Source organism: Marmota monax, unplaced genomic scaffold, assembly GCF_021218885.2.
Source record: "Marmota monax isolate L192 unplaced genomic scaffold, Marmota_monax_Labrador192_F-V1.1 WCK01_AAM20220418_F8-fsc00012, whole genome shotgun sequence".
NCBI classification, from domain to species: domain Eukaryota; kingdom Metazoa; phylum Chordata; class Mammalia; order Rodentia; family Sciuridae; genus Marmota; species Marmota monax.
This window is the reverse complement of record NW_026695227.1, coordinates 19,014,380-19,032,912: the sequence shown is the minus strand read 5'-3', so window position 1 is coordinate 19,032,912 and position 18,533 is coordinate 19,014,380. Positions and strand designations below refer to the sequence as shown.

The 18,533-nt window shown below is 37.5% G+C and overlaps 1 protein-coding gene across 6 annotated transcripts in view; it reads right to left on the bottom strand.

Annotated features, from left to right (window-relative positions):
* Fgd4 (FYVE, RhoGEF and PH domain containing 4) overlaps positions 1-18,533 on the bottom strand; it is a 200,902-nt gene that overhangs the window by 91,768 nt on the left and 90,601 nt on the right. Inside the window, exon 1 of one of the 6 annotated variants that reach the window (XM_046435776.2) lies at positions 3,766-3,976. The exons of the other annotated variants lie outside the window; for them this stretch is intronic. Within the exon in view, the coding sequence (XP_046291732.1) occupies positions 3,766-3,856 (91 nt within the window). The 5' untranslated portion in view covers positions 3,857-3,976. Of the gene's footprint in view, positions 1-3,765; positions 3,977-18,533 lie in introns of those variants that run through there. 6 annotated transcript variants of the gene reach the window in all.

Sequence of the window (18,533 nt, the reverse complement as noted above, 5' to 3'; positions counted from 1 at the left end):
ACTTAAGAGGCACTGAAAGTATCTTTTAACTGGGTGTCATGCATCTGTCCCAGCTACATGGGAGGCTGAGGCAGGAGGATTGCCTGAGCCCAGGAATCTGAGTCAGAGGAGCACAGAAAGTTCATTTAAAGGCAAAAAACAAAACAAAACAAAAAAAAGTATTGGCAATGTAAGAGGAGAAAAGCATGACATCATATACAAATTGGTAATTGTACCAGTCTAACAATCACTAGGGGGGGCTTACATTTACAATACCACAAAGATAATCATTTTTAAGCTTTATATATTTTCTTTCACTATAGTCAAATTAGATTTTATCTTACGATTTTATCTTACTATGAAGGCTAATAATGTGTCAATATTCAGATAAAGTATATTACCATATAGCAAATAACAGTTCATAGATTTTGACTGTTAGTTTTAGATTTTTACATTTTTGACAATTTCTAATTATCCAAATTTGGAAGGAAACTGCATGCAACATAAATACATAAATAATTTCACACTTTAATTTTCTACCCCTTCAAATCAAGCTTTAAAAAAACTATTAGGAAGAAATGTTTCTAGGATGATATTTTTTATTCAGTCCTCTTTCTTTGCCTATCTCCCTCCAACAGAAGTAGAACACAGGAAGAAAAAAAACATGAAAAATTAAAAGGAGGAAGTAGACTCTTAATACACAGCAAAATATCACAAAATTTCTTTTTATCACGTCATAATTTTCTCCACACTGACAAAAATGCTTCCCAAATTTATTAATTTCACATCCTAAAGTTTCTCCTCATCTCTTTCATCTCTCCCAACCCAGCTCATTAATTGATCATTCAAAAACTATTTACTGAACTCATCTGTAGACTCCGATCTCAGTACTCCCCCAACTTCCTTCTGTCTCAGTCTTTATCTTTACAGATCTTTAGATCAAGTTGGCTTCTAAGACTTGTGTGGGAAGAAGCCCATCACTCAGACTTTGCTCCACAAGGGAGATCAGAAGGTGGCAAGCAAGTCTGTTTACTCCTAAAAAGGGGATCAAGGAAAAGAAATGGAGAACTCTACAAAGACTTATAAATTATTAACTTGTCTTCTATTCCTGCTGCTCATTTTGCTTTAAGTTTCCTAACAGAAAAAGGCACAGGACTATCAGAAATGTATTCATTCAACAAATATTGATGAACCACTCTGTATTTATCAGTTCTGTTTCTAAACCCTAGAGATAAGGCAGTAAACATAACAACCAAAAAGCCATTATATACTAAGTGAAAAAATGTGTTGCTGGCAAATCTGGGTAAAGGAGTGAGTGCTATTTGGTGAGGGCAGCTATTGTATTTACACACACAGGCGTGCGCACACACACACACAGAATGAATGAAGGCTGCATAGATAAGGTGAGCTGAGCAGACCCAGAGGGAGTGAGGTACACAAATATCGGGGGGATTAGAATCTCAGGCAAATTAAAACTGCACAAATCCTAAGGTAAGGATGTGTTTGCATAGTTGATGTATTTACCAAGAAACAAGGGAGACGCCATGGGTAGACCAGACAGAGAACAAGCTTGCTGCTGAAGTCAGAGCAAAAATGGGGTCAGGGCTAAGGCTAGAACAGGAGGGTCTTGCACACACTGAAGGGGCAGAGGCTTTTCCTCAAAAGAGCTGAGGATCCAGGGAAGGAATCTTAAGAAGAGGAAAATGATGTGTTTTCCATTTTTAAAGGGATACTCAGGCTGCTAGGCAGAGAACAGATTGAAGCCAATAAAAATTAGCTCCCTATTTTAGGAAGAAGAAAGAGCATCCAGAGTAAAGATGATTATCAGAATGTGAGTCAGAAATGTGGCAGGAATGGATAGGTCTACACAGCAGCTAAGAAAAGACCTTTCATTCCCCAAGTTGAGTTAATTCATTCCCCAAATAAAAGGTCAACTCAACTTTACCCTGGATTATTGTAGTAGCTTCCCATCTACCCTTGACCTCCTGAAGTCTATTTGGTATGTAAGGGGACTTAGTTAAGTTTAAATCTGAATTCTGCGCAATTTAAGCCACATGTAGGTTTGGATGTATATTAAACAAAGACCAAATGACTACCCCTCAAAAGAAGTGCACAGTGCTTCCTATGGAATCTTCCATCACACTCTAGCTTACTTCATTTTTATGTGAGAAGGGTTTGCCTACAAGCATAAGTTTTAAAAAGGGGGAAAAAATCCCAGTCATTAAATGTACAAATAACACGTACATTAAATTTGCATAAATTTTTCTTGCCTAACTTAAAAGCAATAAAATGATCTGGGACAGTAGGCAGGAAGTGGCTACATTACTGCCTTTTCAGTTTAGGCCTTTTTAAAGGAACTCATAAAGCTCACATTGTTGTAGTGGCCATGCTCTCCAGGGTGTTGTCCCCTTAAGCAGAAAGGAGGCAAGAGCGTCCCTCTGTGGACCCACACTGCCCTCTGAAGCCTTGCCATCATCCTCCAGCCTCACTGCAGTCCTCCCTCCAGCTGAGAGCTTACTCTCTCCCATCATCCCTAACCGAAGATGGAATGAGAAGGGAGAGAAGCCATTTCAGGAAAAAGAGAACTTCACTGATGGAGAAAAGACTTCCCTTTTACTGCATTTCTGCTGCTTCTCCTTTTTGCAAATTTCACATTTAGATCTGGTGGTAAACCGTGGAGAGATCACAGGAACCCCGAACTTCACACAAGATCAGTGAACCCCTGCAGAGGAATTCATGCTTCTGGCTGGGTAGTGGAAGGAGCAGGAGCAGGCACAGAATCCGCTGCTCAAACCTTCAGCAACTACTAGAACCTGGGAACATAGCCAGCCAGAGCCATGCAGCTGCAGGAGGGGGTTTAGCTCAGCTCTTCTGCTGCAGGACTATGACCAACCAACCTCGCCCCAGGGCTTCACGCACCCCAGAAGTCAAAGGCAGGAAGGAGAGACACCACAAGTAAGAGACTCTTGCTAACTACCAGGATTGCTCGTTCTATGTTTCAGTTCATACCAGTTAGCAGTGTAGACATTCTTCAGGGAAGTCTATATATCCATGCAGAAACAAGGGGAAATAGCTAAACAAAATGAATCCATTTCAGCTTTAAAAAATATTCTTAGTGGGTACTTCCGGTTCACATGATATTTTTACCACACAGTGGAATTTGCATTTCTATATGAAAGACTCAATTTCTCATTAATTAGCTCTCTTGAAAAATCAAGGACACCACTGTGGATTAATACTGCTGCTAACAATTTTTAAAAACAATCCATGCTTATCTGAACAATGTTATTGTATATGGAAAAATAAGGAAAATTTACTCCCTGGAACTTCTTTGCTGAAACAAGGCTGGGGTGGTGGAAATATTTTTTTAACAGAACAACGCTCTATGCTCTGCACCAGAGGAGTGTAACTGGTTAATATGTCTTAACTGTGTTCACACCAGAAATGCAGGGAAAAAAGGAACTTTTGCCTTCTTTCTCTGCATTCCTTCCCTCACTGGCTGAATTTTTAAACTTTACAAATATTAGTTATATTTCTCTGGCTCATTGTTACCACCAAAACAATTTGTATCGTTTTAGCCCAGAGGAAGCTGCCTGGGAAAGCCAAAAACTGTCAATAGTACATATTTTTATCTCAAAGCTATAAAACAAGGTGAGGCTTCTTCTTAACTTTAAAAGGACACTGAACTCTGCCACTTTTATGTCCCTCAGCAAGCAGCATTATTCAGTGACCCACACACTCTGAAAACAGCATGAGAAAGATATTCTAGAAAATGAAACCACTTACCTTGATCAGTGGACATGACTTCACATATACTGATAATTAGTCCATTCTGACTTAGTAAGGAAACATTTGCCTTTACTCTCTTAAAGTTCATGTGATAAAATCTCACTCCTGACTTTACAGCTTCGGGGTGATCACCCGGGATCAGCCAGGAGCTCTGGCCAGTACACTGTGGACTTCAGTACATTCTTAGATCTTACTGCCCAAGGACAAGCCCATGCATAATATGCCACACCTCCCCAGAGGATGGGCTGCTGCTGTGTTTTGCAAGAGATGAAGTACATGAGGATGGAGAGATTTCTATTTATTACAGTGAAATAAACAAGGGAGGCACATGGAACCTTCAATTGCACTAGAAATACAGTTGGGAATAGGATGGTTTATAAACTGACTAATGCCTGAACTATTAGTAATCCTTCTTGAAAAAAAACTAACATGAAAACAGTTTGTTTCCCTTTTAACTGGGTCCATGCCCTGGACCAAACGTCACAGATTCACAATTCATAAGCTTTAAGATATTAGGATCTCAGCTTAAATGATGTCAAATGCTATTTTGCCAAGTATGACTTTTCTTTTTAGCATAGCTCACTGATTTTTGTGAATAAACTGCAGAATGAATAAATACATCAAGGTCCCAAGGAAACCACGTTTTATGTTATTTCAGAAACTTGTTTAACTGGTAAAATATTGTTGCTCATTTTTATGTAATTCACAAAATTTGATCATTAAAGATTTCTCAGAACCCTGAAGAATTAGGAAACGTCAAAATGAAAATATTTACAAAAATCACAATGAGGTAATAGGCTATCAACTCCTCCCTCACAGGAGACGGCAACCTCTCCAATCCATTCCTCCAAGTGTCCAGATATGGTGGACCTCACAGTCTAGTGCCTACAGATACACCTGGGTGACTGTTCACACATATTGCTCGCTGGGTCCTATTTCCAAGGTCTGATTCAGCTGGTGTGCTGTGGGGCCACAGAATTTGTAATTCTAACCAGTTCCCACATGACTCATAATGCTAGCCTGGGCTGACACTTCAGGAATCACACTTTGAGAACCACTGAGCAGGTTGCTTCATCTCACCAAGGACTGAGAGCACATGCTCAATTGCATACCCACCAGGACCAATTAATGTCCAAGTTCCAAGACTCTGTTTCCTTTCTTCAACACAGCCTTTATATGGGACTCTTAGTAACTCACACTGAATGTGGGCCAATCATTTTAATACAAATTATAATTTTTAATAAATTTGCTCCCTGTGGTTGGGGATACGGCTCAGTATTGAGAGCACTTACCCAGCATGCGTAAGCATGAACTTGGAACTCAGAGCACAGCAAAAACAAACACAAAAACACAAAAGAAAATTGTCTCCATAAAAAGCATGAAGTTTTGAAACGAATCTAATAAAAGAATACAGAATTAGAATGTAGAAGAAAGAACTCAAAAGAGAAAAAACCTGAATTGTCTTTTAGTTCTTTCACAAACTCTACTTAGTATGTGTTTAAATTTCACTGTGGAAGAGAAACTGTTTAGATTTGATTCCAAGACCATGCAGTCTTGGCACATCTCAGTAATGTAAAAACCAGAATGTGTCTCTGTCACAAAAATGCCCCAATGTCTGCTTCCTAAGCCTTGATAGTAACATTTAAATTATAGTCTCAGGTTTGGTTTTTAAACAAATTCCTTTTTTTATAGCTAACATTTACTTGGTGCCAGGCGCATGTTAAGAACTTTCCAAGCAGCATTTCAGTAAATTCTCACTGTCAGGTAATAATTTATCACCATCTTAAAGAAGAGAAAAAAACAGACTTAAGAGGTAAAAAACCTTGGCCATTCACACTAATAAAATGACAACCTCTAGGAAATTACATCCATTCACTTTTGTGCAACAAATTAAGATACAATGGTATTCATCTTTTCTTTATAGATGAAAGCCAGAAAACCAAAACATGGTTTGCAACTAGTAAGTAATAATTAAAATAAAATACATCCAGGACTAGAAGTGTAGTTTAGCAATAGAATGTGTGTGTAGTATGCCCAAATCCTCAGCTCAATCCCTGGCATCAAAATAATTAAAATGTAACTATTGTGATTGATACTCTATTGTCCTCAAGTCGATAATTTGCAATTATATGAAGCAGCTACCAAACATGGAAGTAAATTCTAAACCACTCAATGTAGCCATGGCAGTTCTCACATAATTAAGATAAACTTGGTAAGGCTCAAGCCTAAAATCCCAGAAGTTTAGGAGGCTGAGGCAGGAGGATCACAAGTTCAAAGCTAGCCTCAGCAACTTAGCAAGGCCCTAAGCAATTTAACAAGACCCTGTCTCAAAATAAAATATAAAAAGGGCTGGGGATGTGGCTTGATGGTTAAGTGTCCCTAGTTCAATCCCCAGTACAAAAAAAAAACAGGACGCACTTGATCATATCACATGACCCAGCAATTCCAACTCAATTCCAATTCCTCACTCAAAAAACTTGTACATGGATGTTTACAGAGGTATTATTTGTAATCATCCAAAACTGAAGACACTTACTTGTCCTTCAACTAGTGAACTGGTACATCCCTACAATGGCACACCGCTCAGCAATAGCAAGAAATGAAGTCAGGACACTCACACATGCACTAGAAAGAAGCCAAAGTAAAAGGCTACCTAGATATAATTCTGTGGCACATTCTGGAAAAGGCAGATTCACAGGGGTAGAAAACAGATGCATGGTGGCCAGAAGCTGGTGGTATGCACGATAACTGATCACTAAAGGACATGACAAAATTTTGGATGACAGAAGAACAGTTGTGTATTTTCACTTTGGTGGTAGCTGTATGACTGCATCCATCTGTCAACACTCAGGAAGGCACTATAGCGAGGGTAATATTACTGTTTGTGAATTCTTAGTTGTTTTTTTTTTAAATCTAAGGACTACAAACAATTTATTCTTTCTAAAAAGCAAGAGATAGGAAACAGGTGGTTTATCTTTCATAGTATGAACTCAAAGCTACATGAGGTACACTACATCTATTGCCCTTCTCATCTTCACAAATAGAGATCATCATTATTATTTTGTTGGTTTTCTGTGATTTTAAAAAACTTGACAAGTACAAAAAAGTGAATTTAGTAGCTTCCTGCACAAAGTCCAATTGTGAAGGTTGACATTTATAATAGCACCTTGAAAAGGTCCTTTCAAATATTATGTTTAGACATCTCCTTAACATTATTTGTTATAGGTGTCAGCCCTGGAAAATACCTAAAATCCCTGCTAACCAACTTGAAGCTCTTCACAGAACACCTGTGCTCTAAAGTCTTAGCAGGCGTTCACGCTACCCTTTCATCTTTCCTCACTGTAGAGATGTTTATTTCTGTATAAATTCCCCTGAATAAGGAACTAAAGAAACTTCTGCCACATATTCACATGATATTTCATAGTAATTTTTTCATTATGTTGAATTTAAATTTCTTTTTAGGGAGGACTGCCTATGTTATTTTTAGTAGTTCTATTTATAATGGAAATGTTCTGAAAATCAAGAGTTCTGTGTGCAACCCATATTTTCTGCATCTGAACCTATAAATGTACAATTTTTGTTTTTCATATACCATGGAATGAACCCAGGAACACTTAACCACTCACTGAGCAACATCCCAAGCTCTTTTTTATTTTCAGACAAGTTCTCACTAAATTGCTTAGGGCCTCACTAAGTTACTGAGACTGGCCTTGAACTTGTACTCCTCCTGCCTCAACCTTCTGAGTTGCGGGGAGTATAGGTGTGTACCCCACACCTGGTTTATAAATCTATAATTTTTAAAATAGATGTGTGACTACATTGTCTGCCTTAGCATATTTACTTAAAGCTAACTAGAACATCATCTGTCATATAATTGAAAACTTCCATCTATTAAAATGGCAAACCTCGCTTTAATAAATTATCTACTAGCATAAATTTCACAATAAAAGGAAAATTATACTACATGGATGTTAGTATTTAATCTTGTTCAGATAGAACATGGGAGTAGGAAAAGATAATGGAAGACTCCTATTTTCACTTATGAACTAACAAGTAAAATCCTTAGATTGATTCTTATAATTTAAACTGGGAGAAATCTCAATTTTTCATAGGATGAATCCAATCTGAATCTTAACCATTTTGCATTGTTAGTATACTAATAATAATCTAATAAAATCAAACAAAAATGTGGTAGTAAAACAATTCCCTCATTGGTTTAAAATGATGCATTTTTTTAAAAACCATAACCAACTGGAGCATAATTTTCATGTCGCATGTCTGAGCCCTCATGAACCAAGGTTTACAAATTCTTGAATGTATGCCAGGGAAATCCTGTTGCTTGAATATTTTTGTACTAAACTTTTTTTTACAGATCTCCAAAGCAACCTTATTATCTTTGAGCCTCTTCTTTTGTTAAAAAGTTACTAAAAATGTTTTCTATTACCCTCTTTAGTTTCATGTTCAGTTAAAACTGCAATCACACAGTACTGCTGAAACAGTGCCAACCTCTACCTCCAAATCAGGGTTTCTGGATGGATAGGACCACAATCTGACATTGAATGGCTGCCCGTTCGTTCCATTACTCTTCCACTTTGGAAGTCCTGACAAGGCTACACCTTTCTAATGGCATATGAATAGGAGGTACAGTGTACACTGTCATGAGATACATGACATTTTGGTCAATGACTATCTGCTCATACAACAGTAGTCTCATAAGATTATAATGGAGCTGAAAAGTTCCGATCACCTGGTGACACTAGCTGTTTTAACACTTTAGCACAATACATGACACACCCGTTGGTGGTAACACTGGCATAGACAAACCTTCTGCACTGACACTGTAAAAAACTACAGCACATAGAATTACATAATACTTGATAATAGATTACTGTGTGACTGGTTTATGTATTTTCTATACTACATCGTTATTTTAGAGTATAGTCCTCCTTCCACTTAATAAAAAAGTTTACCATAAAAGCGTATGCCACATCATGCTGTCAGTGGCCTCATGCACTCACCATTCTCCATTGCATCAGAGGCCCTGTTGAAAGCCAGATGTGGTGGTGCACGCCTGTAATCCCAACTACATGGGAGGATAAGGCAGGAGGATTGCAAGTTCAAGGCCAGCCTGGGTAATTTAGCAAGACCCTGTCTCAAAATAAAAGAGGGCTGGTGGTGTAGCTCAGTGGTAGCGTACTGCGAGGTACTGTCAAGGGATTGAACTATACCACATAGGTTTATGTATGTTCTATGATGTTCATACAACGAAACCGCCTAATGATGCATTTCTCAGAATGTGTCCCTGTCATTAGTAATGCATGACCACATTTTAGATAAATTGTTCAGAAAAAAAACCTTTTACCTGTAATGACATCTGACCTTAATAAGTCCCTTCTAATAAAAAAAAAAAGAAAATACATGATAGCAAGGCCCCAAGCAACAAAGCAAGACCCTGTCTCAAAATAAAAAATAAAAAGTGCTAGAAATGTGGCTCAATGGTTAAGCACCCCTGGTACCAAAAAAAAAAAAAACAACCTCATTTGATCCTGCCAGATGTGTCCATCAGTCCCAACTACTTGGGAGGCTAAGACAAAGGGTCCCCTGAGCCCAGGAGCTTGAGGCCAGCCTGGGCAACATTGTGAAGCTGCATCTCACTAAAAGAACAAATTTTCAAAAAGATCTATATGGATGTAAAATCCCAGAGAACAAAACTGTGCCCTGGCCTCAATTAGGAAATTGATCTTCCCACTCCAATTTACAGTCGGTCTGATCTTATCGATAAGCATTTCCTGCACCACATCACTCAATTCATATGATCACATACTTTAAGTCGGATGTCATTTCCTCTTTTGCAGCATTTTCCCATCATGGACTACGCACCTCTGATATGTGTGCTGCCCCTGGCCAAGAGGTAGCAGGACTCAAAGGGGGCCCACAGCTCTGGGCCCCTGCTGCTGGTCAGAGCTCCAGGAATAACACTTCTCTGCCCCTGTATAGTTCAGTTTGATGGTAAATACTGCATAACGCTGCCTAACTCATGTACCAAATGTGATTTCTACTCTTCCATTTTTTTAAAAAAAGAGGTCATTCTGGTAAACATTTTCCTGTATTTGTACAAGTAATTCTGTGGCGAGATGACTACAAGTGGACTTCACAGCTCAACGGTCCCTAAATTTTATATTTTGATAACTTATTAAAAACTTCACCTCCCAGAAATGATACCAAATTCTTTCTTCCCTTCATTCTTTTTATTTTTTCATTTTTAAAAATTTGTTCTAATTAGTTATACATGATAGTAGAATGCACTTTGATACATCATACATAAATGGAACATAACTTCTCACTCGTCTGTTTGCACCTGATGTAGAATCACATTGGTCATGTAAATCATAATTGTAAACAGGGTAATAATGTCTGATTCATTCTAGTATCCTTCGTACCCCCCTACTCCCTTCCCCTCCATTCACTCCCATCTGCCTAATGATTAGAATTATGAATTAGCATCCACACATCAGAGAAAACATTTAGCCTTTGGTTATTTGAGACTGGCTTATTTCACTTAGTATGACATTCTCCAGCTCTATTCATTTACTAGTAAATGCCATAATTTCATTCTTCTTTATGGCTAAGTAATATTCTATGTGTATATATATACCATAGTTTCTTTATCCATTCATCTATTGAAGGGCACCTAGGTTGGTTCCATAGTTTGGCTATTGCGAATTGAGCTGCTATAAACATTAATGTGGCTGCATCACTGTACTATGCTGATTTTAAATCCTTTGGGTATAAACCAAGAAGTGGGATAGCTGGGTCACATGGTGGTTCCATTCCAAGTTTCCTGAGGAATCTCCATACTGCTTTCCATAATGGTTGCACCAATTTGCAGTCCCACCAGCAATGTGCAAGTGTACTTTTTCTCCCGCACATCCTCACCAACATTTATTGTTGCTAGTATTTTTTTTTAGTTGTAGATGAACACAATGCCTTTATTTTTATTTATTTTTATGTAGTGCTGAGGATCAAACCCAGTGCCTCATACATACTAGGCACATGTTCTACTACTGAACTACAACCCCAGCCCCAACTGTTGCTAGTATTCTTGATAATTGCCATTCTGACTGGAGTGAGATGAAATCTTAAGAGTAGTTTTGATTTGCTTTTCTCTAAATTGCTAGAGATGTTGAACATTTTTTCATATACTTGTTGATTGATCGTATTTCTTCTTCTGTAAAGTGTTTGTTCAGTTCCTTAGCCCACTAATTGATTGGGTTTTTTTGTTTATTTGTTTGTTTGGTGTTGAGTTCTTTATATATCCTGGAGATTAGTGCTCTGAGTGGTAAAGATTTTTCTCCCATTCTGTAGGCTCTCTCTTCACATTATTGATTGTTTCCTTTGCTGTGAAAGAAGATATTTAGTTTGAATCCATCCTGTTTATTGATTCATTTTTAAAAGTGTTTGCCAATTTCGTATGTGACCAAAGAATGCATAAATCTGTAGCCTATTCATGTGATAACAGTGTGAGTGAAATACTGAAGAGAATTATACCTCAACAGGGGCCAGCTTACAATGTGGAATGAAGAGTCATGGAACAGAGTATGATTCTGGTTATATAAAATTTAAAAGCATTCCAAATGATGTTTTTAAAGGAAATGTATCCATATGTAAAATTGAAGGGACAAGAAAGGGTGCGATAAACACAAACTTCAGGACAGCTGATACCTCTGCTGGGGAGGCTTGGAGAGTAGAAAAAGAAAGGCACACAGAGGGGCTTCAAACTGGTCACACCCTCCTCTTTAAGCATGACGTTGTTTTATTCTTGTTCCTTAAATAATTCTTAAAAACTTTGTTTACGCACATACACACACAAATATATATTCACACAGTTTAGTATTTTATATTTAAAAGCATTTTAAATTTGTATTTTCCTAACCAATAAATTTTTATGTTTATAAATGTTTATTAACCAATTTTCTTAAACTTCTATGAACTCTGCTCATAATTTTTCCCACTCCTTTTTTTAAAATTTTAAAATGTTTTAAAAATAAATTTTTAAAATTTATATGACAACTTAATGCAATATAATTCTTATTACACATATAGAGCAAAATTTTTCATATCTCTGGTGGTACACAAAGTAGAGTCACATCATTCGTGCCTTCGTACATGTACTTGGGGAAATGGTGTCCACCTCATTCCACTGTCTTTCTTACCCCCATGCCCCCTCCCTGCCCCTCCCTCCCTTTGCCCTATCTGGAGTTCGTCTAATCCTACTCATTTCTTATTAAGTTGTAGAAGTCTTTGAAGGATTTCTATCATATCATAGTTATTTTTTCTCCAAGTCTGGCAGCATATCTCTTATCAAATTTTGCTTTTATATTAATCCTAAAGGATTTATGTTATCTTAATTCTGAGCAGAAACAAAATTGTCTGATAAATAATGGCATTTCTTTAATTATGACCATTATTATTTTTATACAAAATTCTTTGGATCCCACTTAATCCAAACTGGAAAGCCCCCTGGTTGCGGGATATAAATCACAGTCACTTCTGTGGCTTACTCCACCCCTTCCCATGAGTGCCTCTGCTTCACCCACCTGCCCACAGACGATCACTCTGCGAGCACTTTCTACTGCACTGTGGAGTCCTTGATCCCCATCTTTTCATCCATCCCTACATCATAATGCTGCTATGTGTTGCTAGCAAAAAACAAACAAACTCAACAAACTGCATCTATTTAATGAATACAGAGTTTCAGCTGGGGAAACTGAAGTTCTGAGTAGCTGCTGAAGATGGTCTGAATGTACTTAATGCTGTGGAATTCTACTTGACAATGTTAAAAAGTAAAATTTTAACATTTATTGTATTTCATCACAATAAGAATTTATTGTAATAGAACATTTCCCACCATATATCCCAATGCTTCCCAGTCTTTGCCAGCCTCTCCTGCCTTGTTTGTGCTGGGTCAACTCCTGATCATAGACCTTCCACGGCCTGCACTATTCCTTTGCATTCTTTCTTCACTATCCCTGAACAACTGACCCCTGGGGAGCTGTAGCTACTCCACTATGCAGAAAACTCCAAAATGTTCATTGCCAAATACAACCTCCCTTTCAGGCTTCATCTCAATCTTGAAGTCTGGACAAAAAAGGGAGGGTGTTGAGGTTCATCTTGAAGGATAAGTGGGATTTTGTTTAGCAATAAATGAAGGGAAAGAATATTATTTCAAGCTTTGTAGTGAGGGGACCTGTGGCAGCAGATTTGCAAATTCACTGTGGCTCACAGAGGTCTCCATCAGTCCCCAGCTGACGGCCTCAGGGGCTGCTTTACTGAGCTGAGGATGAAATCAAAACTCCACGTGAGGCCTGCTGACTCTGCCCGCTCACCTATCCACTCTATGCTTTGCAAATAGGTTCCCAAGCCATTTTCCCTCTATCAGTCAGCCGAGGTTCTGAGAAAGAGGTAAAAAAAAATGTTTTCTTTTCATAAATTTCCACAGGAACCCACCTATTATTTTTTCCAACTTTCAACTAACCATGCAGCTTCCAGAAAAGGCTCCTCTGAGGCTTTAAGAAAATAAAATGTAAGCTCTGCCCTTGGCAGGTCAGACGAAGGACAAAGGACAGCCAGTTACCACTTGCTACTAACTTGGGATGTAAAAGGGAGAGTTTTCATTGCCCTATTTTTTTGATCAGTTGCCTGATCCTAATTTGTTCTAATTATTGTCTCCCTTTTCCCAAGAGACTAATGGAGTTTGTTGGCGTAACAGCAGCTACTCAGACCTATTGTATCGGCCCCAGTATTCCCAAAGGCTAAAATCAAAGTGGGGAAAAGACACCTGAACCATAACCAATACGTTCCTTATTTTCTTATCCCCCCCCCACCAGATGATACTTTTAAATGTTCAACTTCTTTGATATGATCTCAGAAGTACATTAAATAATGATGACAATTAACCTTTTGGATAACATCTCCCAAGTTACCATTTTTGTGGTTGGAAATAAGGTCAAGGTTAAAAAAACAAAAAAAAAAAAAAAAAAAAATGGGGGGTGGGCAGGAAGCCAACTCATATCATCTGGGCCTTAACTGACAAATGGATATTAAATAAAATATCAATTTCTTTACCTGAAATTTTCTAATTATTATACTGCCAACCTACATATTATGAACTTTAGCAATAATGCTAAAACTTGAAAAAGGTTTTCAGTACTAGGCTAAGGATTAAAAAATATTCCTATAGTCTTAAGACACAACACTTAGGTTTGCACATTAATCACTAGTGGAACTTGAGAAAAATAATCTCATATTAGTAAGCAGTCACGGCTCATGGAATATGGCTTATCTTCATCATCTACATGGGACAGCAAGGACAAATGCAGTCACCAATTAGGCAAGTGAAAAAACAGAGGAGACTCAGATTTAAAAGTAGGAATTAGAGTTACCTATATATGGACAAGCTGGAAAATTATTTTTATTATGTTAAAACTCAAAAAAAAATGAAATCCCTTCTAAAATAGTTGTATTAATTCATTTACATGGAACTCAAAATAGTATATGTGAACATCACTTGGCACTTGGAAATCCATTCTGCTCATTATTTTCCTCAATTCCCATTTCCCTCAGGCACAATGTCCTCCTCAGTTCCTAGGGCTTTAAGGTCTTCATGTATGACTAGGTCTCACTACCCTCTATGGGTTTCTTTTAAATTGTAATTACATAATCTTACAATGTCCTTTGTTAGCATTTGTTTTCCCCACTGTATCCCACGCTTCTGGAGAACTTGGATCCTGTCTGTCCTTTTCATCAAGGCTTTGTGTCAAACACCATATACAATCTCATCAAATGGTCCTTTCTCCAGGAGCCAAATGGAGTATAGGTGGGTAAAATGGTGATTGACAAGCTTGGCTAGGGTCTTGTCACTGCTATAGATGCACAGAAGAAAGTTGGGGAAGGATTTCTAGAACAATGATCTCCAATTTTTTTTTATTTGTTCTTGCCGCAGTCTGGCTGGGCACAATCAGGAGCCACTTGTCAAAAGAAACTAACTTTATTTTTAGAACCACACACGCCAAACAAAACAGCCTCTCAGGAAAAACCCTCAGAGCCTCAACTGCCACCACCGACTTTCCACAAGCCTCTCTCTCCCACACAAGCTTCTCTCCACCTCCCACACTCCTCCTGCTCTTGAGGCCCATTGGCTGGGTCACGTGGGCGGAGCCAAAAAAGTCCCCCAATGAGCAGCTCCGGGGTCTGAAAGGGCAGGGAAACAGCCCAATGAGCATCACCGCAGAGGAGCCAATCAGCTAGATGTTGCTGGGGCCGCTGTGAGCCAATCATCAGCCGGCAGCTGGAAGTTTGCTGGCAGCTGGAAGTTTGCTGGGGCCCCTTGGCTGTGGCTCTCAACAGTTCTAATTAGTTATACAGGACAGAATGCATTTTGACACATCATACATAAATGGAGTATAACTTCTTATTCATCTGGTTGTACATGCTATAGAATTACACAGGTCATGTAATCATATACGCACATAGGGTAATAATGTCCAATTCATTTTACCATCATTTCTATCCCCATATTCCCTTCCCCTCCCTTTACTCCCCTCTGTCTAGTTCAAAATACTTCTCCCCCACACCCATTGTAAATTACCATCCATATACCAGAGAAAACATTTGGGCTTTGGTTCTTTGATATTAGCTTATTTCACTTAGCATGTTATTTTCCAGCTCTAATCATTTATTGGCAAATGCCATAATTTCATTCTTCTTTATGGCTCAGTAATATTCCATTTGTGTATATATAACCAAGTTTCTTTATCCATTCATCTATTGAAGGGTACCTAGGTTGGTTCCATAGTTTAGCTATTATGAATTGAACATTATAAACATTGATATGGCTGCATCACTGTACTATGCTGATTTTAAGTCCTTTGGGTATAAACCTAGAGTGGGATGACTGATTCAAATGGTGGTTTCATTACAAGTTTTCTGAGGAAACTTCATATTGCTTTCCACAGTGGTTGCACCAATTTACAGTCCTTCCAGCAAGTATGAGCATACGAAATTTTTTGAAGGCACATACCTTTAAATATGCAATCTGAGCGAGCACTCCTAGCAATTGTGCTCCACATTTGAGTGTATACATGAGTTAAATACAAGTATTATTGCACTAGTATACATACTATAAAACAAAAACATATAAAACTTAAACTTGGATGATATAAAGACAAAATACAACTTTTTTGAGAAGGCATAATTAAATCTGATTCTTTTTAAAATTTTTGTTTAAATATTTCATTATATAGCAGTCTGAAAGATTGGGTCTAGTCAGTTTCCTTCCATAGTTGATATTAATGAGGCCCTAATTGAGAAGGATTAATCGCTGCAAGGAAAGAAGTACATCATTGGCTGTGCTTAGTAAATCACAATGTACATTTTAATAGCCCATCTACCAACTATACAAAGGGTTTCTCTGAAATTCTTCTAACAAATTTCCATCTGCCCTGATATTTTGGAAAGTAGTAGGTTTTCTTTTTTTTTTTTTTTTTTTTTTTTTTTGCGGGGGGGGAGGTTGTTTTTGGTTTTTTTAAGCTTGGTCTAAAGACTTGCTAAAACTATTTCAAAGATTTAAAACAAGGTTTAAAAAATTCTTGAGTTTATGTTCAGAAATTTAAAAAATAAAACAAAAAAAGATATGCATGACTCACTGTTAGTGATAAGATTACACAATAATAAAAACATTTCCAAACAATCATTTTAAAAATGCCTTATCTGTGGTGTACTTTCCCTCTGCTCCAGATTGCAGGTACTGTCTCATTTAAATTTCACTTTTACCTGAAAGGACAGACTGTGTTCATTTTTTCAAACATATCTGCTAGGTAAGAACCTACTAAATAGCTATGGACAGATATCTGTCTTCACATGAAAGGTTAGCAAATGAAGACCATTTGTCTTCTGCAAAATAAAAAAAATGCAGTTTCTTTAGTCTGACTTCCACCATCATGGAACCCATGATGCTTAAGGTCAGCCTGTTACCAAGAACTGCCGAAATCCCACTGTCTAAGATAATATAATCTCAGTCCACATAACCAGCCTTGCCTAAAATGCCACAGACAGAAAGGTCACAAGAGACTGTACTGTCCACAAAAACAAAACAACAACAACAACAAAAAAAACAGAAGTCCTCATCAGTACCAGATATACTGTATGCATTTCAGATGCATTTGACAAGTGGACAAAATGAAGATGCTAATATAAGTCCATAAACATTAGGAATGCTAAGATTTTTCTGGGTTTTGTTTTTGTTTTTAACTCTTTGGGCAAAATAGGTAAACTTTACTAAACATCTATGAGCTTTTTGGGTACTCACTAAAAGCACATCAGACATGAATTTGCCCAACTGAAATAATTACCATTTCCAAATCTACTACAGTATTATGCAATAATATTTCCAGTATTATGTCATAGATAAGCATTAGACAAAATTAGCATCTAAAAGCACTAAGTTTCCTACTCCTTTCTTCATTTGAGTAATAAATTATACTTTTGGCACTTTCATAGGTCAGAGGCATTTTACTAGAAAACAATTTTTGCTCTCATCATTTACATGTAAACCACCTAATAGGTACCCTGGAGTTTGAAATAAAGCTTTTATTTTAGCAAACCTTATTCTAATTTAAATGTAAAAGTTTATGCTAAAAGACCACTTTATAATTCACAGTTCATCATATGCATCAGTGTAGGCATGTATTTTCAGAATTGATAACCTGTGTCCATTTCATTGTTATTTCTATTAACCAAGATGGTGTTTAAAGAATCAGAACTCACTGCAAAGAGGAAATGCTGATCATATCAATCACAAGTTTGAAAGTGGAAAATTAGTTCCTTTGCTGTGTAATTCTACCCTATAACTTCTCAAAAGGTTTTTAATTTTTTACTGCTTGCTACTGTTATTTTTCTACTGGTTTCTGAGAATACTTTTAGTTCTGCTTTTGGCAATTTTAGTTATTACCTCATGCCCTAATTTTGGATGAACAGTCAGTTATTTGCTAAAATCAAGTAACTGGGCTGGGGATGTAGCTCAGTGGTAGAGTACTTGCCTATCGTGTAGGAAAAGTCAATGGTTCAACCCCCAGAACTGCAAAAAAATAAATAAATAAAAATGAAAACAATAAAATCTAGTTACTGGTTGAAGACCAGGCTAACTCATTTCTTCAACATGATTATCTCATATTAAGAGTTCACCTGTCTGCTTTTTTAAAGAGGGTATTTCATTCAAAACCAGTTTTCAATTCACCTGATCATCTTCTATGGGATTTTGACCCTTAGCCATCCCTGATCATTTTTTATATTTAAAAGACAGAAGTATTCGCATATATCTTAAAAAGTTAAGCTTCTGGAGCTGGGGGTGTGGCTCAGTGGTAGAGCATTTGCCTGGCACAAGTGAGGCCCTGGGTTCAATTCTCAGCACCACATACAAATAAATAAATAAAGGTCCATCAATGAATGACTAAATATATATGTAGAGAGAGGAGTTAGTTTTTGTCTTTCTGTGTCTCTCTTACCCCTTCTCTGTTAAAAGGAGGTGAGAAGTTAATCATTACTAAACTTAGGAGAGAAGAAAATAAAGTTATCTGAAGTGCGCCACATTGGAATGCTGTCTCAAAAGACCAGTAGGGACAGGTAGAAAAAACAAATGACTGTGGATTTTAAAAGACTTGGTTTCATTCCAAAAGATCATTTGTTGCTAACTCCTCAGACCTACTGTC